General features: G+C 50.7%; 1 protein-coding gene across 3 annotated transcripts in view; it reads left to right on the top strand.

Annotated features, from left to right (window-relative positions):
• The window catches only part of LOC144945017 (histone-lysine N-methyltransferase MECOM-like), a 247,443-nt gene extending 230,351 nt beyond the window's left edge, over positions 1-17,092 (top strand). For all 3 annotated transcript variants that reach the window (XM_078873180.1, XM_078873181.1, XM_078873182.1), the window contains exons 8-16: positions 320-2,162; positions 2,970-3,060; positions 4,720-4,979; positions 6,099-6,176; positions 11,862-12,031; positions 13,309-13,441; positions 14,709-14,990; positions 16,123-16,315; positions 16,683-17,092. In XM_078873180.1, coding sequence (XP_078729306.1) covers positions 320-2,162; positions 2,970-3,060; positions 4,720-4,979; positions 6,099-6,176; positions 11,862-12,031; positions 13,309-13,441; positions 14,709-14,990; positions 16,123-16,315; positions 16,683-16,817 — 3,185 coding nt within the window. In that variant the 3' untranslated portion in view covers positions 16,818-17,092. The remainder of the gene's footprint in view (positions 1-319; positions 2,163-2,969; positions 3,061-4,719; positions 4,980-6,098; positions 6,177-11,861; positions 12,032-13,308; positions 13,442-14,708; positions 14,991-16,122; positions 16,316-16,682) is intronic.
• The last annotated feature ends 9,654 nt before the right edge of the window (positions 17,093-26,746 follow it).

Genomic DNA, 26,746 nt, shown 5'->3' with positions numbered 1-26,746 from the left:
GCAATAAAGAAGCCAATTTTTCCCCCTCAATTTGCAACAAAAAGTTCTCACGGACAATCATCAATCAAGTGTGGAAGAATAGGCCAAGCTACCCTCCCGAGAGGAAATTCACTGTTCGAGTCACGAAACGAGCTGTAAGACGTCCGAGCAGCGTGGACGAGCCGGGAAAATGTCCCGTCTGTGGAGGGCATCTCCAGAGCCCCCTCCAGCAGGGCAGCCCCTCCGCCAGCTGCTGGCACGAGCGAGCGATTGCAGGGCTGCGCCTTTACCTTTTCTTGTCTTGTCCCCTCCCGCCCCCCCTGCGTTTGTCCGGCGGCAGGCGACGTGTGCCAGAAGTCCTACACGCAGTTCTCCAACCTGTGCCGGCACAAGCGCATGCACGCCGACTGCCGCACGCAGATCCGCTGCAAGGACTGCGGGCAGCTCTTCGCCACGGCCTCGTCGCTCAACAAGCACCGGCGCTTCTGCGAGGGCAAGGGCCACTTCGCCGCCTCGGCCGCGGCCGCCGCGGCCGCCGCCGCCCTCGCGTTCGGCGGCGCCGGCTCCATGTACCCCCTGGGGCCGGCGCCTCCTCCCGGCTCAGCGCCGGACAAGGGCTCACTCGTGCCGTTTTCCCTCGCCAACCACGGCCACCACCACGGCCACCACCGCCACCACCACCACCACCCGCCGACGACCTTCGCGGAGCTCTTCCGGCAGGACGGCCACCACCACCACCACCTGCGGCAGCAGCAGCAGCAGCACCATCACCACGCGGCCATGGGGCTCACGTTCCCGGCAGCGTCCGGATTTCCATTGGCCGCGCACTTTCCGGGGCTCTTCCCGCCACCGCCGCTTCCTCCGCTGCCGCCGCAGCAGCACCAGCAGCACCAGCAGCAGCAGCAGCAGGCGGGGTCTTTGTCGAGTTTTTACTCGAGGCCCGAGTTGCTGCTCAAGAGGCTGTACGGAGAGGGCAGTCGGAGCCAGCAGCAGCCGCACAGGGACGAGGAGGGCCGCGGCGGCGGCGCGGCGGCGGCGGCGATGCCGACGCAGCGGTCACCGTCGTCGCCGTCGTCGCCTTCGTGCCCCGTGGCCCACGGCCCCGCGGTGGACGTTGGGGAGAAGAAGCGAGCCGGGGACGCGCAACGGCGCACGTCCACGGGGGAGCTGTCGGAGATGAGCGACGAGATGACGGAGGGCGACGCGGACGAGGACGAGGAGGAGGATCGCGAGGAAGAAGAGGAGGACGAGGAGGATGAAGAGGATGAGGAGGAGGATGAGGAAGAGGAGGAGGAAGAGGCCGGGCTGAGCTCGCTGGTGGGCAGCGACCTGGAGCCAACGACGGGCTCGGAGGGCGACACGGACGCGGAGAAGGAGGAGCGGAGGAAGAAGCGGCGGGCGGACGCCATCAAGATGGAGGGGGGCAAGGCGGCCGCGCCGGCGACCCCGCCTCGTAACGGCCTCCTCGGCGGCAGCTCCGGCAAGAAGCCGTTCTTCTCCCGGCAGCCGCCGTTTGCGCTCCCCTTGTCGGTGGCCAACCAGCAGGGCTCCGCCACCTCCTCGTCGTCCTCCTCCGCCGGGGTCGTCGGCTCGGTCAACGACTCCATCAAGGCCATCGCCTCCATCGCAGAGAGGTACTTCGGCACGAGCCTCGTGGGTTTCTCTGACAAGAAGATGGCGCACCTGCCGTACCCTTCCGTCTTCCCGTTCCCGTTCATCCCGGCGTTCCCCAACTCGGCGTTCCCGCTGGGCGACGCCGCCGCGGCGCTCGAACGCTCCTCCCTCGCCGCGAAGGCCGAGTCGGCGGCGGCGGCGGCCGCGTTCGCCGCCGAGTCTCCCTGCGACCTGCGCAAGCGCCGCGTGTCGGGCGGCGGGCGGGCGCCGGCGCCGGCCGACGCGGCCGACCGCGGCGGCGGCCGCGACCGCGGCGGCGCTCCGACCTCGCCGCACAGCCACCCCCCCTCGCGGCGGGGGGCCGACGAGCAGCCGCTGGACCTGAGCGTGACCGGGCGCAACCGCGGCGGCGGCGGCGTCGGCGTCGGCAACGGGCAGCGGCGGCCCGAGCCGCACAGGAACCACGTGTTTGGAGAGCGGGGCGCGCCCCCGCCGGCCCCCGCGCTGGCGCAGCACCCCTTCCTGCAGTATGCCAAACCGTCGCCCTTCTTCATGGACCCCATCTACAGGTGAGCTTGAAGCCGCTGGCCAGAGGCGGCGAGGGGCGCCCGTCGGCGCCGGAAGCGAACGCTGGCCAACCAAGCGGAGGTCTTGCCACGGATCCTGACAGAAGTAGCCAATGGGCACCCAGCAGCGCTCTCCCTGCCCGAGTGCGTGTGTGTGTGTCTCTGTTTGTCCTCTTGTTTCCCCGTGTGTGTGTGTTTGTCTGTAGGGAACAAACACACTCCTAAGGAGAGGGGGGGTACATCGCTTTGTTGATATTTTATACTGAATATCTTGTACTAGCTATCTTAATAGTGTTAGGCTTCCATGTAAAAAATACATTATTGTATGTTGGTGTGACGGGCTCTGTTTAAATGAAATATCCAGACAATGCGTCTCTCTCCACATTAAAATTATTAAAGTATTCCGTACGCACCCCAACTGTTATGTTTCACGTGGAGATGTTGGTACGAAAGAGACCTATCATCTGTGTAATCTATATGTTGCATGTAAGTATGCTGAACTTCTTTCACACCGTACGTAGTCAATCGTTCTAATCGAAGGTGCGGGAATTCATGTTATTTATCTTCTCCGCAGCATCGTTCATCATTATTATTACTACTTTAAATCGTATCAGAATCATTATTTCCACTGGAGGAATCCGATAAGCTATCAATCTCTTGTTCACGGACATCCAGCGCACTTTACTTCTTTGTACGAATGAAAGCAGATTAATTGACGTGAAGGCAGGGACTCGCTCCGCACGCTCTCACACGATGGGCGGCTCCGTGCTATGACCCAGCTAATTGATGCTTTGTCATTGTGCCCCAAAGTAGGGTAGAGAAGAGAAGGCAGATGGAACCGATGGAGTCGCTCAAGGAGAAGTACCTTCGACCATCACCCAACCTGCTGCTTCATCCCCAGGTGAGCGGCCGGCCATTTCAGTGCGTGAGAACATGCTGTGCCGATGTGCAGTGTGGGTGCGCGTGTGTGTGTGTGTATGGGTGCTCGCTAACAGCACTTGCCCCTGCAGTCTGTTAAGGCTATACGGGAGATCTTTATTTTTGTGCTTACGGGGGAGCGGTTAGCACGCTGCGCTATGAACCCGGCCGGCCCATGTTCGATTCCCGCTCACGGCCAACACCGGTGGCGAAGATCTGAACCTGTCCTGAGCCTCCCCTGGGTCGACTCAGCCTCAAATGAGTACCCGGTGCGGCGTGTAAACATCATCACTGGGGAGACAAAGGCGGTCGGGCGTGGTGCTGGCCACCGACCGCCTCGTGTGCCGTGCCGGCCTTCATAGGTGCGCGCTAACAGCACTTGCCCCAACAGCCTGCTAAGGTTATATGGAGGATCTTTATCAATCGGCCAGCTGACTGCCATGCACGATATGATAATGGCAATGAGAATTCAGTTTTGCGCAAGTGAAACAGTGATTTCTTACTCGCATGGGTGTTGAGGCGGTGATGGAATGTTCTACATTCCTTCGTTTGGTTTCATAATGTCGAGTTTTATACAGCGACATGGTTCATGCGAATTGCATCTCACAATTGCTGAGGAAACCACGCACCAAGCTGGAAGGCAGCAGCAAGGTGGAGAACTGGTGCTTCCAACAATTATCCGAGCTCTGCAGTCCCTTTATATATGAAGATGTTTCCATCTGTATGGAGATAGCATTGGCGCCCCCCCCCCCCCCCTTGCATTGGGCGGGTTTTCTCCGGGTGCTCTGGTTTACTCTCATGTGTGTAACTACTCATTAAATAATAGCTGCCAATGGTGCGCAAAGACCGGCCTTCTCATTAGAAATCAGAAAAAAATTACTCTTGCAGACAATAACTTTTTTTTTCATATCCACTGCATCCTGAGTTATTAAATGCACTGCTCTTGAGTTGGAATAATTTTTTTAAAGTTAGTATAAATATTTGTTTTATGTTCAATCTCTTCATTTACCCAAACCGGTCTTTTTTTAAAGAAGCAGCACTTGTTTTGGCAAAGCCCAGCCTTTGTAAAGCCTACCAAAGGCCTCGTGGGAGCATTCGTCGCCTGCCAACACCGTCCGTGTGGTGCAGGGAAACCACACCTCGGAATTCTATCCATTGTCACAATTGACACGAATGTTTTGCGTGTTTACCTTTTGTCTCCTGCTTCTTCGTACAGAGATTCTGGGTAAGTCTTTTCATTAAACATCATAGGTCACGTGAGATAGACAGTTATAATAACAGTGATTAGACCACTGCATACATTTAAAAAATGTTTATTACATTATTTTAACTCACCAATCCCTGCTGCTTAACATAATTTGAATTTTGCTTGGATGAATATATAATTTTCCAATATGGCTGTTTCTATGTGCGCACACGCATGTCTGCATGTTTGTGTACGCGTCTGTGTGTGCGTCCGCATGTGTATTGACACGCGCATGTGCGTGCATGTGCCTTAAATGAGTAGCTGGTGCCAGCCTTCATAGTTGGTGCCTACTCGCTCACAGCCCCGAACAAATCTATTCAGGCTACGCGGGATGGGAATCTTTGTCAAGGCTACGTGGGGTGGGGATCTTTGTCTCTGTACGTGGGGGACGAGCAGCAGAGCCTGGGACCGTCGTCGGTGCTGCCCGGGCCGATGGGCGGCGGCGGGATGCACAAAGTGGCGGAGAAGTTGGAGCGGCTCGGCAGCCTCTCCCTCGAGTCGGCGGCGGCGGTGGCGGCCGCCCAGAGCCTGCGGCCCGCCGTGCCGCACCACCACCATCACCACCACCACCACGCGCCGCCCTTCGACTTCCGCACGCCCTCGTCCGTCCTCACCGACGCCATGCTGCGCAAGGGCAAGGAGCGCTACTCGTGCCGGTGAGCCGGCTCGCACGGAGGCTTCCGACGGCATCCTGGCGATGCGCAGCAAAAGGCGGCGCTGCCGTTGGGGCACGGCGACTCGATTCGATCGATTTGTTACATCTCTATTTTAGTCATACGCCGGTTGTTTAATATTGATTGCGGATGAGAGAGTCGCAGACTTCAGAGCAGATCGACCAAATGGGACGACGCTCTCGTCAGATGGGAGTGCTCTTGCCAATGACAGCTGGCAATCCAACGACAGGTGTCTAACAAGCCTGGCACTGCTGATGAGACCCGGAAGGTGGAAACCAGTCTGACCAGAGTCTACTTCGATTTAAAGCTTTCGTGACTGCAGGGATTCATCTTCTTGGTACTTTCGGTAAAGTCACGTGACTTTACCGAAAGAACCAAGAAGACAGAGTCTACTTGCTTACATAAAATGCTTTTGAATAATATTGGTCTGCAAGGCCTATTGGCTGATGGACGAGAACATATTACTCGCCTTTTGCCTGTCCAAGGACGGGTGTATTGCAGTAAATCTGAAACTTGCAAGCGAAAAGCAGACCGCGACGTTCATATTCATTGTATCAATTTGTGTGCAATTTGGGCACGATGACACAGACCTATTTCATGTAAAGGTTATAATCCCTTGTTCATTATGACGTCCTTTTTACTTCGATGTCTCAACAGCGTTACGGAGATCGCGTGATGTGAAGGTTCTGCCTTTGTAGTGAGGGTTGTAAGTTGACGCTGAGGAGGGGGGAGGAGGTTCATCGCCCCCCCATGTGGAGTGACGTCAGCCACTAATTAGTATTAATGGGGGGGGGTGTCCATTTGGAGGACGTCACCTTATATGATTATTAATGAAGGGGGCTGTTCGATGTGCAGTGACGTCACCTGTTCATGATTATTAATGAGGGGGGCTGGTCAATGTGGAGTGACGTCATGCGCAGGACACACATACATTCTTGGCTCATTATAGTTGTGAATATTTCCATGTGGAAAGACCAACAGAAATAGATTTTGTAATTCGTAAAACAGAATCGTATTTTTTTGTTACTTGTGAACATTACTTTCGCTCTGTGTGTGTGCGAATTCGCTAAACTATTTGCGGCGGTGATTCCCGTTTTCCAGATACTGCGGAAAAATCTTCCCGAGGTCGGCGAACCTGACGCGTCACTTACGGACGCACACGGGCGAGCAGCCGTACAGGTCAGTGCCGCCATCGCAGCGTGGAGGAGGAGGACACGCGTCTCGGCAACGGGAGACGGTTCGCTGTGAAACCCAGACGAGTCCGTTTGCTTCATGAACCTGGCGCTTTGGCACAGCACTGCGGGCAACAATTAAATATTTGTAATTAGCAGTAAGAGTCCATCTCCTCTTGAAAACTAAATTTGAATGGATTGGCCGATGGACCTTCTAGCCCAGGGAGTCGGCGAACCAAAATTTCAAGAAGAAACACTTTTTTTTCGAATTCGGTCAAATAAAACCTCAATATTTTAAGAGCCGCAACGCAAATGGGGTGAATACGAGACGGCGGCGGCCATTAATAAATAACGGTCACGAAGCAGCCCTTAAAAAGAGTCACACGCGGCTCCAGATCCACAGGTTTCCGACCCCCCCCCCCCCACCCCCTCGTTCTAGACCGATTTCTTTTTTATTTTTTAACGACGACGTTTGCGCAAACACGCCGAACCCTGGGCCGGTTTCACCCACGCTGTTCGAGGTCTCTAAACCCGACACCGTGGCTGGACAAAATGTGCTTTTGATAATCACTGCCAGAGCGGGGGGGGGGGGGTTGTGGTGGGAAGGGAGGGAGGGAAAAAAGAAGAAAAAAGTGGAACGTTGAACAAAAAAAATGTGTGCGCGAGTCCAAGACCCTCCATTCATTGCGGCCGTAGCCACAGAAAAGTGGAACGTGCCGAGCCGCTCATTTCCTTTGAGGCTTTCACGGCTGACGCCGCCGCCGTAGAGAGAGAGACAGAGAGCGCACGCGCGCACCTTCACGTTCAATTCACACTCCACTCGCAACAGGTAAAAGGTAAATGCAACAGCCCTGCAGTGTTTCTCCGCTCACGCCTCCTGCTGCTGGAAGCGCCTCCACGAGAAGGAGCTCTCGAGCCCCCCCCCCGCCCACGGAAGTGAAATTTGTCCGGCTCGTCCACGCCGACGTCTGCTGCTCGTTGTGCGACTCGAACAGTGAATTTCCTCGACTGTTTTAGAGCCTTGCCTGCATCGCCAGGTCTTCTTCTACGTGCAACTTTTATTTCTTAATGCCTCTTTGGGCTCAGTTTAGATGCAGTATTCTTACGTAGCAATGTATTTCCAGTGCCAATATCTAATCTCTGTTAGTCTTATTTCAACGTCCAAGTCTCGCAGGCATACAAAGCCGTACTGAACGTGCATGTCATTAAGATGGTCAGTGTTGGTCCTGTAGCTGATTTGCTTGCTTCTCCAGATGTTATTGAATCCTACCATTACTCCTTTTTTGACTTTGTGATCCTCGCACTTGTGTCTTTCGTGCACAATGATGATGACGATGAAGAGCCAGCTGAGAGCAGAGAGGTTCCTTTTTTGTGAGGGAGATTTGGGTAAAAAAAAAACGTTACAACAGCAAGGATCCTTGAGGTAAATGTCAACTTAGGTTCTAGCGCAAGGAATTATAATGCACGGTCATATATCTCAAAAGCAAATATCTCTACACCGAACAGATTCTACAATGCTAAATTGAAAGTAAAACGTTAAACATCTCGAAAGATAGTTGTTATCATTATTATTAAATGATGAGCCCAGAGGCGTAAAAACCCGCCAAGCGGCCAACAACCAACACAGCACTGATGGAGTTGTAAACAGACGAGCGTCACTTCGCTGCCTCGAATCGAGCGCGTGGTTATGAGAACTTGGGCGAGAGGAGAGAAGATGGGCGAGAATGGCGACAGCAAACGAACGCCCCAGCGATGTCGCGCTCGATCCGTCGTGAGAACGGCCGACGTCCCAGCGACGGCGTTCCAAAATGCAGCCACTCCGGAGCCGTAGACTCGTGAACGAAACGAAAGCAAAGGTATTGGCGATAAACGAATTAGGATTTATTTCTTATATTTAAACCGCCGGTCGCGAGCGAACAAACAAACGTGGACGCATTGCGGCTCTCGTCGCTGTAAACTCCCCCGGCCGCTCGTGGGGGCCGCGATGGATCTCAGCTGACAAAATAACCGCGGTGGCGGCGGCGGCCGCGGCGGCGGCGCTTTTCTGCCGACGAAAATCCCGGCGCGGGCGTCGTGAATGTTAGCGCATAGAGCGCGGCATTGTCTGGCTGGAGCGGCAGAAAGCACATGCGCAGGAAGTCTCGAAATTGGCGGTTCTGACCTCTGCATGGGTGACGAATTGTTACGCTTGTCTCCTCTTTGCTGCGGCTAATGGGCGACTGATTACGCTCTGAATGCTGAGCCTGTAATTTAGATGGAGGTTTTAAAAATATATATACGTGTGTGTGTGTGCACGTGCGCGCGTCCGTTCTTGCTTTTTTTGCTTGCGCGCGTGAGAGGGGGGGGGAGATGGGATCCTGGGAGTTCGTTCCTTGGGTTGAGCGTAGGCGTGGGCTTGGTGCCGTTCGTCCGTAAATGGGAGCGCGTGCGTGCGTGATATTGAGAATATAATAACGCACTTATTTATCCAGGAAAGCCACGAGTCTTAGGACAATTTATTTTTAGATGTTTTCAGCCACTTAATGATGAGTGTTTATCATTATTATTATACACGTGGAACCAAACCGGAGCACCCGGAGAAAACCCACGGGTGCGAGGCAGCAACACTCTATCCCCGTACAGATGGAAACAGACGGCAATTAGTCCACGCTTGCTGAACAGCCTTCTCCTGTCGAGCCAGGGTACGGCTCCTCCTCCATGCCCATGGGGGAGGGAGTTTCGCGACATCTGTGCAGTGATCCACCAACTCACTGACCGCCGTGTGCAGCAGCAGCAGCATAGTGGCCACCACCGTTGTGAATAGTTTACTAACACGCCGTAAGGGCACAACTGGGCTCACTCTCTTAGACACGTCCACGCCGAGGCAAAGATCTCCCCCTTGTAGCCTTTCCACAGACTGTTGAGGCAAGTGCTGTTAGTGACCACCTATGAAGGCCGGTACAGCTCGCTTGGGCGTCGGTGACCAGCACCACACCTGGCCACTTTTGCTTCCCCGGTGCAGATGTTTACACCACACCAGGTACTCATTTAAGGCAGATTCGACCTGGGGAAGGCCCATAACCAGACATTGGTCGTGAACGGGTTCGTAGCGCAGTGCGCTAACCACTACGCTACCACTCACCACGCATTGACACACACGCCACCTGCTCAAAGCATGTGACGCATTTGCAGAGGCAAATGGAACAGTAATTTGTTCACGAATGCACAATCCTGACCACTCTGCAGCCTAGACCCTCGTTAGAGCTCCACACACTCTAGCGCAGACCTAGAACTCAACACTGATCCTCTCTAGCCAGTTGTTCATCGCCTGAGAAGAGGAGGAAGATCTTGAACCTGGACAAGAGTAAAAGTCAGGGGAACAGGAAGCCAATCATGGGGGGGGGGATGAATCCCCCAGACTAAAAGGGGGGCAGCAAGGTCGAGGGGAAATGAGCGACCTCGCGTTGCTCGAGCGGCTGAGGTTGACTATTCCAGCGGCGCCCAGTTCACGCGCAGAGCATGCGTGTACACACAGCAAGCGGGCACGACGACCTGTGGACACGGACACGCGCCCGCCCCGCACGCACGCCGATTCCAGCCACGGCGGGGCGTTATCGCTCATCGTAATTGCGTGCACGCTTGCTGGGGCGAAAGCTCGCTTTGAAGTAACGCAAAAGTTGCTTTGAACAAATTGTCCGGCTGGCTGGCTCTGCTCGCTGGCTCGGCTCGGAGTCGAGTTGGCGAGCGAGGTGGTGGGCGTCCCCCCCGTGGTTCAGCCGTCTCGCGGCGAACTTCGCCACGCAAACACAGCGGGCCCTTTTGTCCCGTGCGCTATCGTCGCAGACATCGCCATCCCTGGCATCTCCGCGCGCAAAAAAAAAGTCAGACACTGCTGCTGTTGCGGCTGCTGCTGCTGCGTGGCGCAGGCGTTGCACAGCCCCCCCCCCGCCGCCTCCCCCACGCTCACTCCTTTTAACTTCATCTCCCTTTTAAAGTAAATTCGGGCTCCAGCAAAAAATAATAGCGCAGTCTTGATGTTTGTTTGTGGCGCGTTTTCGCGCGCGCGCGCACACGTGTGTGTAATTTTTACGTGCCATATGTTGAGCGTCCGCGTTGCTACGCACTCACAGATGTTGTGCGTTGAGATCAGCGCCGCTTCGTGCCTCGAGCGTTGCTGTGTTTGTCTCGAGCAGCGTGTGCACAGCGGTGCCCGCGTGTGCACAGCGGTACCGGCGTGTGCGCACTGTCAAGAAACCAAAGCGATTTCACTACGCAAATTAACTGGCTAGAGAGGATCACATGAATATTGAGACATTGGCACTCACCTCCTGTTTACATGACAGGAGACTGTCTCTCAACAGGACAATCACCATTGACTTCCCAATTTCCCAGCAAACAATACGACGTTGAGCCGACGTTGACTGACGGTGGGCCACCGCTCAGCCACGCTCCCAAATCAGAATCTGAATATGTAGCCATATGTTAGAGAAATCCGATGAGCTAGAACGCTCTTCTTTTTTCACAGACGTCCAGTGGGGTCAGGTCAGAACGTTACAACAACAATACAAAAAACGCGATAGGAATTCAAAAGTAGACACCTCGTGTCTCCTGACTTGAGTCCGGTGTTAGAGTTGAAACATAATTAAGAGGGGGGGGGGGGAGTGAACGTAAAGGAGTGGGGAGGGGACGTTAAAAAAAATATGATTGTTGTTGAAAAGGAAAAAGCTTCGTCGACTTAACGACGATGATTAATTTTCCTTGTGTAACCGGACACCGTGTCTTAGTGCACGGGGGGCTCGAATATCGCACCCCCGCGAGACCGCCCCCCACACACCGCCCCGCCCCCCTGCTGCCCCCAGCTACTGACACAGCTGATTGATGCCTCTGCTGGTGCAGGGTTATGGAGCTGATTTATTACGGGGGCTAACAGAGGCCCTCATTCGTTTTATTATTTTACTTTCAATTTCCCCATTGGTCACCTGAATTAAATTTCAACGTGGAGTTTTTTTTTATATATTTTTTTTTTATATTATGTATAACATTTGTTTTGTTAAGTATTCCACTCCTTTTGAGTCGTGTCGTACAGGAAAAGAAAGAAAATGCCATTAATTTCGTACGCTGCTCAACGTTTTTGGAAGTAATATTAATAATTTAACCGTGCGTCTCTTAACTTGGAATCGCGACGCCTTGGGAAATAAGCTTAATTCATGGCTCGTTCATTTTTCACATTGGGGCGGGGGGGTGGCAAGATGATTTAAAAATAAAATATACATTTATATATTTAAATATTAATACATGGAATTAAACAAAAAACTATTATAAACTGTCATCACTCACCTCCTTCCTAAAAAACTAAGCCTTGCACGAACTCAAAATGCAGCACCGAGCTTAACCCTAAACCCAACACGAATCGTAACTTTCTAACCTTCGCCCTATCATAATGCGGCACACGATCCAACGCTGACCTTGACCCTAACCTTACCTCGAACACGAAACCCAACAACGCTAACACCCCCCCCCCAACCCTCGCCACATCCATACCAACGATCCTACGACGTTGACTGCCACCCCGTGCACGGCTCCCCGGCGCGTTGCTCGCCACGACGCCCGACGTTTCGCTCCACTATCCGTCGCCCTCCCTCAAGCAACGACCCTGACACCCCCCCCCCCCCCCCGCGTGTCGAACCCCCGACCCCCGTGTCTACGCCGGCAGGTGCAAGTACTGCGACCGCTCGTTCAGCATCTCGTCCAACCTGCAGCGGCACGTGCGCAACATCCACAACAAGGAGAAGCCCTTCCGCTGCCCACTGTGCAGCCGCTGCTTCGGGCAGCAGACGAACCTGGACCGCCACCTCAAGAAGCACGACACGGACAGCGTGTCAGGTGGGAGAGCGTGGGTGCGCTTCTGTGATTGTGTGTGTGTATTCTAGATTTGAAGCTTTCGTGACTGCAAGGATTCATACTCTCAGTTTTTTCGGTAAAGTCACGTAGGTAAAAAATGAAATTTAAATTAATAAAAATAAAATAATAAAATCACGACGTTTCGGAGGCAACACAAGTCTCCGTCATCAGGTGGGACCGTCACAGCCAGATTTGCTGTAACAGCCAGATTTGCTGTAACAGCCAGATTTGCTTGATGCAGCAAATCTGGCTGTGACGATCCCACCTGATGACAGAGACTTGTGTTGCCTCCGAAACGTCGTGATTTTATTATTTTATTTTTTATTAATTTTAATTTCATTTTTTACCTACGTGACTTTACCGAAAGAACTGAGAGTATGTGTGTGTGTACCCCGCTACCGGTCGGTTGGAGGCAGTCGCCCTCACAACGAGCGGAGCTCCGGGCAGATAAAATGCAGCCAGTTGGCACGATAGGAGGCACAGCTGGTGCGTCTGCCAGTCATCTCGGTCGGTCAACACATGGCACCTGGGTCTGTCCCGTGACCTCCTCCTGTCAGCGAGCCTTCAACACTTCACGTGGCCTCAAAGTGCATTTGGCCAGGCACAGGCGCCGTGGAGATGTCATCGCCACTTAGTGGCAAATGGTGGGTGTTGTTTGTGTTGTTGTGTGTGCCCGGTGAGACGAAGGCAGCCAGACGTGGTGCTGGCCACCCACCCCCTTGTGTGCCGTGCTAGTCGCTAACAGCATTTGCACAAAAAGTCTGTTAAGGTTATAGGGCGATCGGTGTCTTTGTCTTATATCAAGTGTGCATAAGGGTTTGTGTGTAATTCTAGTAGTGGGTCTGTCAGATGCGTGCGTGAGAGGTGAGCGTGCCACGTCTGTCTTGTCGGTTGCAAGTTGACCGTATCAGCATGCAGTAAGCCTCCTAACGTCCAAACAGCCACAGAATGTTCTTCTTGGTTCTTTCGGTAAAGTCACGTAGAAGGGAAGTAATAAAATAATAAAAACAAAACATAATAAAATAATATAATTCTCACGACGTTTCGGCTACAACGCAAGCAGCCGTCCTCAGGTGAAGAATGAAACACCACCAAGCTAGGAGCGTATATTTAAGCTGGGTTGGAGGGGGGGAGGTGGGAAGAAGAGCGCCTGAACAAAATAATTTGCATATCAAGCCACAGAATGAATGCCGATGTAACGCGAATTCCGTTCTCGTCGTGGTCGTTGTGATCGTCTAATCGGGTCGCCTCTGCTGCAGGCACGGCCGGATCTTCTCCGAGCTCGGACCGAGAGGTCGGCTCCATCCTGGAGGAGCGGGACGACTCGTTCTTCTCCCAGATCCAGAACTTCCTGAGCGAAGGGCAGTCGCACCTTCCGGGCTCCCAGCTCCTGTGAGTGCCACGTGTTTAATGTTCAAAACACAGGGGTATAAACTGCTCAAATATTTTTGATATTTGACCAGTTTAGGCCCACTGAGCTATGTAGCTCTTTTTTCAGGAGTGACCTTGCCACAAATGATAGCTCAACGAAGTGGCTTATCATGTGGACATTTATAGCGGTCAAATACTCTAAACACACGTTGTTCCTAAATGTGGAGGGAAAACCCGGAGGACCTGGAAAAAAAAACACGGAGAGAGAAACATTGCCAACTCCATATACGCAGTCGTCAGGATCGAACCCACGACCAACTGCATACCAGGCGAAGGAGTTAACATCTCACCACCATGCGTTGGGGGAACCACACGGCCCAGAGTCCTCGATTGAACATTACGTCCGAAGCGCGTTGTTCTAAACCGTGTCGGGTACTCTGCTACGAGAACCGTAACTACTTCTGGGTTAACCGAGTCGAGCAAAGCCACGTGACCGCGGTCTGTGACTTGTTGCAGCGTTTGAAGTGGCCGCCAGATGGCAGTGCATCTCCCTTCGTCACGTGGTCGTCACGTGGCGAAGCAAATTGCCCGAGTGTGCACAGACTGCAGCAATACGCACCCTTGTAATGGATGCACGATGTTGAACTTGTTTCGTACCGTACGTAGCCAACCAAAGTTGCCCCTCCACATGAAACGCAAATAAAAGGTTGTTGTGTTTTGCTTCACATCTCGTAATTTGTATGTGGAGAGACAGCTGTGGGAAAGATGCGTATTGTTTGTCGGCTAACTTATTTTGTCACTTACATTCCCCCTAATGGTGCACGAGTTTACATGCATGGTTGAATATAAAACAAAAAAATCTGGCTTATTTCTGACATTATTCAGAATATTAATACGTTAAAGTATCCGTTACGCTATTATTGGGCGATGGAAATATAACATGTAATTAACATTTAGTGTCACTTTAGTACTTTCGGAGCAGCCTTGCAATTGCTTATTCACTGCGGGTGGAAACGCCTCCACTAGAGGGAGCTCTAATATTTACCGGCAAGGAAGATACTCCCCTGTGTATATGTGCTGAACTTCATTCGCACCATACGCTAATCGGAGGTGTGCTTTGTCAAACAAAGTGACTTGACTTAGATGAGCGCACGTTGATTCGAAGAAGCCTAGTTTCTTCCCGTAACCTTCAAACGAAAACTCAAATGTTCACGTGCGGCATGCTGAGAGCTTCCTTCCATAACGATCAACCTTTCCCCTTCTTTTGCTTCCTCCTCCTCTTCGCCAGCGCAAAGCAAGCGGCCATGCCGGGGCACGGCCAGAAGGAGACCGAGGCTCTGTCCAAAGCTGAGCGAGAGCGCACGAGGGGCGAGAGGGGTGGAGGGAGCGAGCGCGACGGCGCGAGGAAGAAGAACACGGCGGCGGTCCGGCAGGACGAGGAGCAGGCCGAGGGTCGGGGGTCGCGGTCCCCTCGTCGCCATGACGACAGAGACGACGGCGGTGGCAAGGACGCAGGCCGGGAGGACGGGCGACCGCTCTCCATTTCGTCGAGCCCGGAGTCGCTGCTGAGGTTCGATGATTGCCTGACCGGAGATCGCGTTTCTCACCGAATGAGTTTCTGGGTTACTTGGGAGGGGAGTAGGAGGCCCCGCGGTGACGAGTAGCCGCAGCCATGGCGAGAGAGGAACAACGGATGCGGTGTGCCAGCTGGGGGAATATTTTCTGGACAGCCGGCTGGGGACTTGCTGAAATATTTGTTTTATTTTGTTACAAAATGATCGAATTATTGTCGACGATTCAATTCAACCTTCTTTGTCTTTTTTTTATACTGGGCATTGATATGTGTGAATGCGCCCCGCTCTACATAACGTGACACAACGCGTTGATCGTGGCCCCAATTGCACGATGTGCACTGCACGTTGGTCCCTGACGGCACGTGACGTTCTCCTGCCCGACATTCGCTTCACGCGGTCGCCAGTAGTAGGCCGGAATAGCCGGTTTAGAGTATTCACATGGACCCGTCTGTCCACTCTCGTGCATTGGCAATCACTTCGCCATTCGTCCCTTCTCACTCTTGTGGCCACGGTAGCTGTGTCCCCAGCTACGGATTTATTACCCCCTTCCTGCTACCACGCTGGTGACTGCACACGTTTCTAATCGTGTACGAATTAAATACGTTCACGTTGCACGTGTGTGTACGTGTGCACGTGTGCAGCCCTTTTCTCAGTGGACTGCTGGATGAGGCTTCCCCATGTAGCATAGCGAATGGTGCATGGCTATTGACTGCACCTCACCCCACTCTGATCAGTGCGGGGTTGGTGAAGGCGGAGAGCATGGACTACAGTACAACAATGCATTTTGCTGCATTGCCCTCTGCTGCCTGTAACGCCCGGTGTCCCTTTCGACTGTCCCTTCCGTCAGCTCGTTGGTGATGATGGCGCTGAACGAACTGCTGCCACGATGATCTCTCGCTCTGTCCGTTCGGCCTCGACGCTTCCCCTTTGAGATCTTTAAATCGCCGCACCTACCCCGTGGCTTCCTGTCTCCCCCCTCCTGTCGTTTCCTTTCCACCTTTACTTGAATCGCCAAATGTGGGGAGCGCGCGCACGCATCGATGCTCCATGACCCTCGGTGGGGGAGTCGGCGTGTGTGAGAAGTGACGCCGGTGATCGCCGCTTGCTTCTCGCCCCCCGGCCGTGCAGGTGCAGCCCGAGCCCGCTGCACGAGAAGCCGCTCTCGGCGCTGGAGCAAATCGCCCGCTTCACCGACGGCCTGTCGTTCCGGCCGGCCGGTGAACTCCGACCTCCCAGCGGATCCGCTCTGACCTTTAACCCCAACCCGCTGACCCCCGAGCCCGACTCGCAGCCCTCTCCTTTCCGGCAGAACAAGACTCAGGTAACGGGAAGCTCTCGCTGTCTTTTCGTGATGTAGGGGAGTGGGGAACGGTAGTGTAGTGGTTAGCGCACTTCACTACAAACCCGGTGTCCTTGAGGTTCGATTCCCGCTCACGATCAATAACAGTGAGCCTCCCCTAGGTTAGCTCAGCCGTAAGTTATGGACGTATGTCGAACTTCTTTCGCACCATACGTAGCCATACACAATCGGAGGTGCGGTGTGTAAACATCAGACCTGGAGAGATAAAGGCGGGTGCGGTGCTGGCCACCTCGTGTTCCGTGCCGGCATTCATCGATGTTACTCGCTCACGTCGCTCGGTTCAACAGTCCGTTAAAGGCTCCACGGGGGATCTTTGTGCGTGTCACAGACGTATGCCATGATGCTGTCGCTGTCGGAGGACGAAGGCGGCCGCCTGGGGCTCCCCAAGTCCGCCGAGGGGTGGCCGCGCACGCTCCCGCCGTCGGCCGAGAACGGCGCTGCTCTGGCCGCGAGCCACGTCTAGCGGTGGTCGCGCCGCTGCCGCCGCTGGGAAGGGGGGGTGGGGTGGCCGGGGGGTGCTCCCTGGGCCCGACGGTGGGAAGCGTGAGCCGAGAAGATTGGAACGACGCCACCACGTCCCCTTCTGTGTTGCTCGCAGCCGTCTCGGGAAGGCATCCGTCCCCTCCGCCCCCCCGCGCGCTTGCTTGGTGCGGCCTCATCGCAGCGCGCTAGGGCTTGCGCATTGCCGCGTGGCTACGAAGTGGCAGAGATGGAGGGGGGGGGCAGCACTTGGCGTGAGCGAGTCCGCCATCTTGTTTTTTGTGAGCCTGCGGGGGGGGGGGTCACGGGGGGCCTCCGAGGTAATCGCCGTCTCGATCAAGAACAAGAGGCAGCAAACATGTGGGGAGTTTTAATGCCCCAAGCATCCGTTAGAAGTATAAACGTAACAGTCGTAAATGAAGAATCAAAAATTTAACAACGAAAAATTATCATTGCAATGTAAAACTTGACTTTTGTTGGGACCAACTCTGCACTTCCAAATTCCACTTTTGCATGACCAAGAAAGGAAGATTGTCCCACCTTTGTTTCCATCGCCGACGATTCCAGTGAAATCGTGGGGACCGAAAGCAGTCTCCCCGCAGCGCTGTGCGAGGTTGCCGTCGTGCCGCTCGCTCGCCGAGCGTGAAGACGACAGCGGCCTGCGCTGGGGTGGGTGTCCGGTGAATCCTCCCATCCGCGCTCGCTCTTCTGTGAAAGACAAATCCAGGCCTCCCCCCCCCCCCACTCGCCTCTTCTGTGCGGTCACTCACACTCGTGTCTCGGCGACAGTAAACGTGTTATTTATTCGTGCTCGTGGTATTTGTGACGCCTGTAAACACTTTCCCCTCGCGCCAGTTTTTCTTTGTTAATTTGGGGGGGGGGGGGAACCCTCCACCGATGGTGGATCACACTTCACGGAATATGGGCCCAGTTTTATTTCGTTTTTTATGCACGTGTGTTTTTTTATATAAATATATAGAAACATATACAAACACTTTTTATTTTGTGCTTCACAATTCCAGCAAGTTGCGGCGCAGATCTTTACAGCGTTTGCACGACGTTGAGAACGGTTATAATGCACACAGTGGCCAAATAATGAAGATTTCCCGCCAAAAACACATCCTACAGGATTCCGCCAATATCATTAATGGGACCTCGCGGCATCGGAAAACCCCAATGGGATTGGGTGACATTTCTTAAGGACCCCCCCCCCTGTAAAGGAAAGAGCATTTGTGAAAATTACCGCACAGCGTGTTGCCTTACGAGTACGCCCTGCTAGGATTTGCAATGTTTTTATTTGACACATTGGGTATGAAATGCCTTATAATTACAACACAGGACAGTATTTAACATTTCTGCATTAGGTTTCATTAATGATTTTAACTGGAGAGAGAGAGAGAGAGAGAAAAAATCAAATGGACCAAAGAAAAAGTGACGACTAAAATTACAAATTGTGCTCCATTTCAGCTGATGAGGGTTAATCTGAGTTGGGATGAGGGTCTCCAGTCTGAGATCGAGTCTCACTTTCTCTCTCTCAGGGTAGTTTATAGCAAACCCCCCAGCGTCCGCTGTAACGTCATTCAACCTTCACATCGCCGAGTGGAATTGGCCCGAGGCCACGCGCCAAGCTGCCCGGGGCCCTAGCGAGCAGCATTGTGCGTTGAAAAAACACCACCGCTGCCGTTCGGGCAAGGAGAGACGCGATTCTGCAATGAGCGAGCCAGCGGGGGCCACGGCCCACTCTTTCACCCGCGAGATTTTGTAGCTTTTCATGTCGGTTGCAACGCTGCGGTTGCCGAGTTGTTTTAACGGTTTTAAACAAAAAAAATAATTTAAACATTTTTTTTATATACATGTATAAGTTTCCCACTCGTATTGATATCACAGTGTCGATGTCCCACTCGTGCTATTTGCCTCCAGATTAAAAGAAACATTCGCTCAGAGCGTCGGCGGATTATTGCATCCGACGTTCGTCTGCGCGCGTTTTGATTATTCCCAGCGCAGCGAAGCGTCAAGAGGCACCGCCGCGAGAATTCAATCGGCATGCTGGCGGCGCGAACGTGAAAATTATCCGAAAAGTAATTGTACGCTTCGAGCTAAAGCAACACACACACACGCAAAACGAACTCCTGCTGACATTGCGCTTATTTGTCCAGAAATTTGCCAAATGTAGCAGAAGGTGGCGGGGAGTGGGGGGTTAAGGCTCCACTGGTCTCGGCTGACCCCCGTTTCGATGGGATTTCGACGTGGGTTTTTTGTAAGTGAGAATTTCTCATGGAGGGTTGATTCCGATGGCCATGAGCTTTATTAAGAGCCTATGTTGCCAACGACGGGTTTTCATTGAAGACAAGTCGCATCTTCGGCATCGTCTGGTCTTAAGTGTCATTGGAAACACACATTTTGTTACGCGCGCGCGCACGTGCGTGTGTGTGAAATATAAAGATGTGGCAGCACATTCACAAGAGTTGCATCCGCTACCCAAAAGCGTGTAAAGTTGTTGTGTGTGTCCGTCTGTGTGTGTCTGTGTCAGCCTTGCACGCTTTCGGCGAACACGAATTTCGTTTGGGAGTGCTTTTCGTGAGCACACGCAGAACATGTCAAAATTTCTTCATGAAAAATGCTGGGGGGTTTTTTGCCTTGAATATAGTAGAGACACAGTACGGTTGGTTAAATCATGAAAAGGCAGTTCCTCCTAATATTTATACATTTCCTCAAAGGACTTGTGAGGGAGTGTCATTATAATACGTAAACTGTATATTAAAAAAAAATGTGTGTGTGTGTACATATATATAAACTGAAAAGTTACACGTACTAAGCCAACACGCAACTACGTTGTGATCCATCGCTCATAACAAATAAAATAAAACGTACAAATCTCAACAATGAATCTCACGCAACAGTTCATATGACGGCAGTTATAATACATCTGGCAATCGATGCATTTTTCGGTTTCAAAAATCACTCTGAACAACTAGCCGACAAAGCACCGTGTAAACGTCCCCCACCACCCCCTGCATTATATTTTGGGGACCAAACGTGATTTGTCTTTGCGTCGTCGTTCTGATCAGGGCGATGGATGGATGGTGATCTTTGGGCGGCGGGAATAGAATCAAGTTGCGAGCGACCGTTTGTTTTAAAAAGGGACAATCATGCTTGTTATTGTTTTTGTGTTCACCGGATGATTTGTCCGGGAGATGCTTTTACGCGGGAGCGTTTCAGTCCGTCTTCCTCCATGCGCTGGGTTCGGCCTTTCGTTCGGCGTGCTTTGTACTTGCATCCATCCGTACGTCATCATGAAAGGAAACTACGATGGATTGTGTTTTTTTTTGGTGTTGAAACATTTGATTATTATTATTGTTAAACTCGTGAGCGTATAGTGCCAAATCAAACATTTAAAATCTAGACTTGATTTGATTAAAAAGTTATATCAACAACAACATCTCCACACGGCTGAGGTACAGGACAGCTTTCACGTCTCCTTAATGCGTAGCTTCTCTTTATAAACATAACCAACACACACAAATCCCTATTATTTAAATGTTTCTCCTTCCTCTGTACAGTAACCTGTGTTTGTTAATATATAAAGTGTTTTAAAACGTTCACTTTTTGTTGCTAAATACCTCATTTTTACATTACTCGTTCCTGCTCTCTTGGGCCGAGGCCACGATGTGAAAACAGAACAGGCTTCACATGAAATTGCCGTCTCAGTCTGCTTCTTATCCAGAGGAGTTTGAGAGGACTCTTCCCCTGTCTCCTCTTATCAGGTATATACTGTGTACATAACATCATTCATACTTTACCACGCTAATTCCATCTTTTAATGCAATGCGTTGTACATTAGACCTAATGTAATTTAGAGATTAACCTTATCACCTTAATTACTGGCATATTCTCTTTTTTGTTGTGGTAGGGGGGGTCAAAGTTATGTGCTGAAAAAACACCTCTCAGCACCTCCAAACGATCCGAGAAAGCCTCCACGAGCCTCAAGACTTATTTACAGGAAGGAGGGTCCTGCATTGAGGATGTTTGGCCAATTCCCACTAAACAAGTGTTTGGGTTTATTGCGGGAAACGTGGCACCGAGACTGGACCACTTGGTGAAAACCCAACTTCCACACTTAAAACTCCGCACGGATAGATTCAAGAATCCATTGCTGTTAAAATGGTAAACGCCTCGCCTCAAACAAGGGGGCAAGACCCCCCCCCCACCTCCACTTTGTAATGAGAGTGTCTCTTAAGCAGTGGTAGCAATTCCACATTCCCATGGCGGAGATCATGTATATCCATATGCTGACAAATAGTAAAAACATTTAATTGGTACCTTAAATATGATATCATCCACCACCTTAGACGCGAAATGAGTTTAATGTTTGCAGCAACTGCGTTCAGTTTTTTTTACACTTTTACATCGCTCCGATCAATAACGTGCCATCAGCTGAAATGCACGCTTGCAGGATTTATCTCAGAATTCACTCCCCTTGCACGGCTTGCTCTCATTACCATTCAAAATGCTGATGCAGCGAGCAAGCATCGAGGTTGACAACACTTTTAAAAAAAATAAAAATGCTGACTTGGCTACGGCGCGTGAACAGACGAAGCATGGCGGGCCATCCTCCTGTATTATCTGTGGACTGTACGTACGTTGAACTTCTTTCACACCGTACATAGCCAGCCGTGCTCATCGCAGGTGGCGAGCCCCGTGGTAATTCACACGTCGGTGAATAACACGTGCAGCCAAGAACTGGGATAAACCTTCGCCGACAGGCAGGACAAAGATTCCAATACTAATCATCGTCATCATCCTGAGCCATGGCCAATCCACTGCTGGATGAAGGCCTCCCCAAGCCGTCCGTCGCCATCTCTCACGGTCTTGCGATGCAACAATCCATCAGGCACGACCTGATGAAAGTTGGGGCAACGTTGACCCGACGTTCCGTGTTTTCTGGAGAGCCGAATTCATCTCGACTCGGGCCACTCGAAGGAGACGAACTTGGAGAGCCAGAGGAGCCACTTGGTTCTCACCGCACGCAATGCAATCGTTCGCTGTCGAGCGTTGCCAGTCAAAAGTGTCGGCGCACAGTGCCCGCGACTGGCGGACGACCACACGAGCGCACCGCCAATCGGCACAATCGACGTAAGATCCTCGTGCGTTCGAAGCGCCTGCGGTGGGCACGGAGGTTGTTCACGCACCGCGCCGTGAGCCCGGTGACCCGAGTTTGAATCCCAGCCGTGGCTAGCATCAGTGGCGGAGGAGATGTCTCATTCGGTTCTAGGCACCCCCAACGCGCGCCCACCACCCTCCCCACCTCCCCATTGCACGCTGACCAGCATGGGGAAGTATGGTCACACAGCCCCCAAGACTGACATGGGGGCTATAAAGTGACGCATTTTTACGTAATCTATAAAACACGTTTGAGTAAATTAAAATGAAAACGCAACACAAAGTTAAATGCTCAAAGTATGGAATTCATGCGGCTGGTGTTTGTGTTGTTGGCGAAGAGCCATTCGTTTTGCCTCTCGCTCAATCGGCGTTGCTTTCGTGCCAGCGCTTGTGGCCCGTTTCCTCCCCCGACACGCACCTGCATGTGGCCCACTCCCTTCACCATTGACCAAGTCGCACGCGTAAAACTACATCTGTGCGCCCAGCGGGGTCGCGCAATGTCTGCCTGGGAGGTGAAGACGGGTGATGTTGCTGTGTTCAGCACTGGCTGATATAATCGGCAGGCCAGTGCGTTCGCGTCATGCCCCCCCCCCCCCCCGAATGCCAAGGAGGTCTGGATGGACCCGGTTGGTCAGGGAGTGCTGGAATGGGGGGGGGGTGGTGGTAGATGGGTGGATGGGATTGCTGCTGGTGGCAAATCCCAGCTCTTGTAACAACTGCCCTGATGTATGCCACTAACCCAAAGGCCTCTCTGCTCCGTTGATATTTAACAAATATTGTGGCAATTGTCAACAGGTTTGGGAATGTCAAGACACGCGCGGAGTTACGTAGGCTCTCCAGCATGCGTCTGTCCCCGTAGGAATCTTTGATTAGTAGTACAGAAGCTAACGGGAGCTTGCCAAAGCTCACCGCGTTTTCAACTTTGCAATTAGTCCTCTCTGCTCAGGTTTCTGTCTCCCTTGTTTTGGGCAGCCCTTTCTTTGATCAGTGTTGGGCAGTTTTCAATAAGCCAAGTCACACTTAACAGCACAATTTTATTTTCAAGTTGTGTTCACATTTTATCATCTTTATGAAGAGAGTTATTGACGGACCCCTTATTACGGAGTGAATACGTAAACGTTTTCAAACAAGAACATTTTTTTTTAAACGAGAACATTGAAGTCAACCGTGGCATCCCGAATAAAATCTTAAAATAATGTAAAATACAAAGTTAAAAACATCATGCTTCAGTGATTTTTGTCTGGAATAAATGCTTTCAGCTTGTTTAATAATTCACAAGTCTGTATTTTTTGAGGATAAATATAAATGATGCATTTCATCGGTTGAAATTGTGTTATTTGTTATGAATTAAACATGTAGAAATTACGTTTTAATTAGCCAGAGGGCCCTGCGAAATGTATTCAGCGCTTTGGAGACGAGGGTTGGTGAATGGTGTTGAGATTCGTGAAATTCCCAAATCCGCCGCATAGACCACACTATCGCCAGGATGTGAAGTACAGAAAATGGATACTTGGATCGATATTTGTGGAGACTCGAGTTATCCCCACCCCCACCCCCTCTCTGTACCTGTGGGTTTTATACTGGACATCTGTGAAATTACTGGACATCTGTGAAAAAAGCTGTATAGCTCATCGGATTCCTCCAGGATAAAAACATAACACTTCAGATTTCTCTACACACACACAAAACAAACAATCGTTGTTGAAATTGGCCAAACAACGCCATGCAGAGAAACCCCTCCGTGATAAAGCGTCTCGGCGAAGTTCTGCCGGGAAAATAAAGGATACAGACTCCTGGCAGTGCACGTGTTGGCGACCATCTCTCGACCAGTTCAACGTTTGACCGAGAAACTCACGCCAGCCACAAATTCACAAAATTTCAAGTTTTTTTTTTAAGTCTTTGTAAACATTCTACAGGGTTCCGTGATGATTCTTCTGAGATGCTCATCTTGTCGGACACCAATAGCCATGTGAAGTATTGTTCTCGCTGTTCTGTCGTAAGTTCCTTGAAACAAATGTAAAACAGTTGTGTTTTCCCGCGTTCAAATAATAAGAATCAGTCCACACCCCCATTTCCCCCTGCTGTAATGTCATTAAGAACCCCTGGACTGCGATAAGATTTCAGATTCATTCGCGGAGCCTGTAAAACATTGAGGATGCAAACGTATTGCTCGATCGTTGCGTGGAAAGGCAGGCTTACGTTTAATTGTAAATTGTGGTTCCCCATAATCTTCTACGACGGCGTGTAATGAGTCGTCTGTGAGTAATCTGTTTTAATTAAGGGAAGAAATTATTATTCGGTGTTCTTGGGAGATTTTTTGTTGTTGTTCAGCCAGATACACATTCACTTGTCACCACTTTCAAAGGTGCTTTTTAAACTTAGTGCTATGATGTGCTACTGAGTGTTTTTGTAACATAATGTAAAAAAAAGTCATAAATGTACAAAAAATATATAGCGGCCCAATTTAAGATTTTTTTTTTTGAAATGTGAAACTGTGCAAACCCCCCCCCCCCCCCCCGGTGTTTGGAATGAAGAACACTTTGTAACTGTTCCGCTGTGTGTGTAAGAAGCTTGAAATAATAATTATTATTATAGACAGTTACTGTAATTCCACTGTGTTATATAGCTAACGCAATGATACGACTGTACACAAATTATTTAGCGTAGATTCTCCCCGTTTGATCCTTTGTCAATAATGCATGTACCTCCAAACGGAACATGAAATGTACTTTTCTTTTCTGTAGAAAGCGGTCGTAATTTCAAAACAATTGTCTTAGACATTGATTTTAATGATTAAAAATAAATGCAAGTATTCTCGAGTTTCTGTTTTTTATTTAAGTCTTTGGGAGGTAAAAACCCGCGGACACATGATGGCATGAGTGTGTATACATTAGCAGTCTTGAGAAGTCGCTAATTAAAATGAATTGTTACACTTCCAAATACGGCCATATGTCCGCACGCGGCTTCAGGTCGAACACCAGTGGGTGAGCTGTCAGAGCGAGACAATTTTGTGTGGAACCAAAGTCGTGATTTTCACGGCTTGTTGAGCAATCCACACACACACATTTAACAATGTGGTCCCACGTTTCGCTCGTGGTTGCAACATTGCATAATCGGGCGATTGTCAGAATTGTGTAAGTCTTCTCCAAGGCCTTGAATCGGTGGCGTGATGTCATCAACACTCCCACGCAGGTGCACAAGCAGCAGGAAGTGACACAAAGAGGTTTTAATGCAATCACAGATTATAACATTGATTAAAATAAAGATGCTGGTTATGTTGATGTTAAGGTACATATGCTTCCTTGGTGATACAGCTTAGTCCTAGTTAATTATACTGAATAGTCATGATATAATGTGTTGAGTTTTTAATTAATTTTAATACACTATTGGGATTTTGATGGGATTACTTTATAATGCGTTTCCAAGCCGCACTCAGCCTATCGCAGTCATTTGAAATGAAATTATTCATCCCAATGTCAATCGGTTTTCTAATTCGTTTTGACCAACAGTAATTCGTTTTACATAGAATACGAATGTTATCAACAAACATTGAACGTCCTTGTTGGCAGGCATGTTCCACAACGGTCAACAATTGTGTTTTTGAGTATTTAATGTTCGTCTGGTGTTCTTTTAACATTGTCATAATCTCTCGTCCCGTCTGGCCGAGCAATAACAATTGACGCGTTTGTTCACGTGGCAACTTGATTTGGATGACTGTGTCGGGTGGAGGAGGGTGGACAACACACTTTGACATTTAAAATCAATGATTCATATCAATGTTAAACTATACACTATGCAATGTTAAACTATACACTATGCACAGATTTGAGTTGCCAAATTTTCCACCTCAGACAAAACCCGGAGACATTTCTTCGTCAGCCGAGGTCCATGATCACAATTGTGCAGTATATGGTTAAGTTAAACACAACACCGGTACCGCCAGACATTCAGTTCAAATTCCTACCACCCAAACACAGGATGTTTGTATTAATCGTGGCCAATCGGACACTGCCTATCATATGTTTTAATAACAGTTGTGTCGCGATTGTACTATCGGTAAGCATGTCACGATTATTAGTAACCCGTTTGGATCTCTCTGAGCAGTGTATCCCTTGCCTCAAGTTTCCTGTACAGTGTCAATGCCACACAACTGTGGATGGCATATTTGCCTTTTTTTAGAACTGTACTGGGTTGTTACGTGAAATATTTATAAGGGGGAGCGTCACTAAACGAGATGCAGCCCTGTTTTAAAAGGCAGCCCATTGTTACAGGAAATAGTATTCATTCGTGGTGGAAAATATGCCCTTTTAAACAGAATGCTGGTTGCCAAAGTGCCAGAGGATTTTTTTTGCAATTCATGAACAAGCAGTTAGCTGTTTTGTTTAATATTTAAATACAATTCCCATGCCACGTTTGTAATAGGTCACTGATCTGTGTGTTGTACCGTGAAATTCCCTGCCTTGATATTTGAAAACCACTATCCCCACATAGAATGGTCCATGGGTCTATTATACCTACTATAATCACCCAAAAATGTCTGTCCGTCCCGAGCGTGACGTCACTCTACATGAGGCCCGTCCCCCGCGTGACGTCACTCCGCATGAGGCCCACCCCCCCCTCATTAATATTCATGAGTGGGTGGATTTTTACACAAACGCAGGTCGAGCTGAATTAAATAATTTATTACGCAAAGTCGCTTCAAATATGACGTTTCTTTACAGAAAGTGACGGTAAAAAAATAAATCGACGCAG

Source organism: Lampetra fluviatilis, chromosome 36, assembly GCF_964198595.1.
Source record: "Lampetra fluviatilis chromosome 36, kcLamFluv1.1, whole genome shotgun sequence".
Taxonomy (NCBI): domain Eukaryota; kingdom Metazoa; phylum Chordata; class Hyperoartia; order Petromyzontiformes; family Petromyzontidae; genus Lampetra; species Lampetra fluviatilis.
The sequence above is the reverse complement of the archived record's forward strand: the minus strand, read 5'-3'. Positions and strand labels throughout refer to the sequence as shown.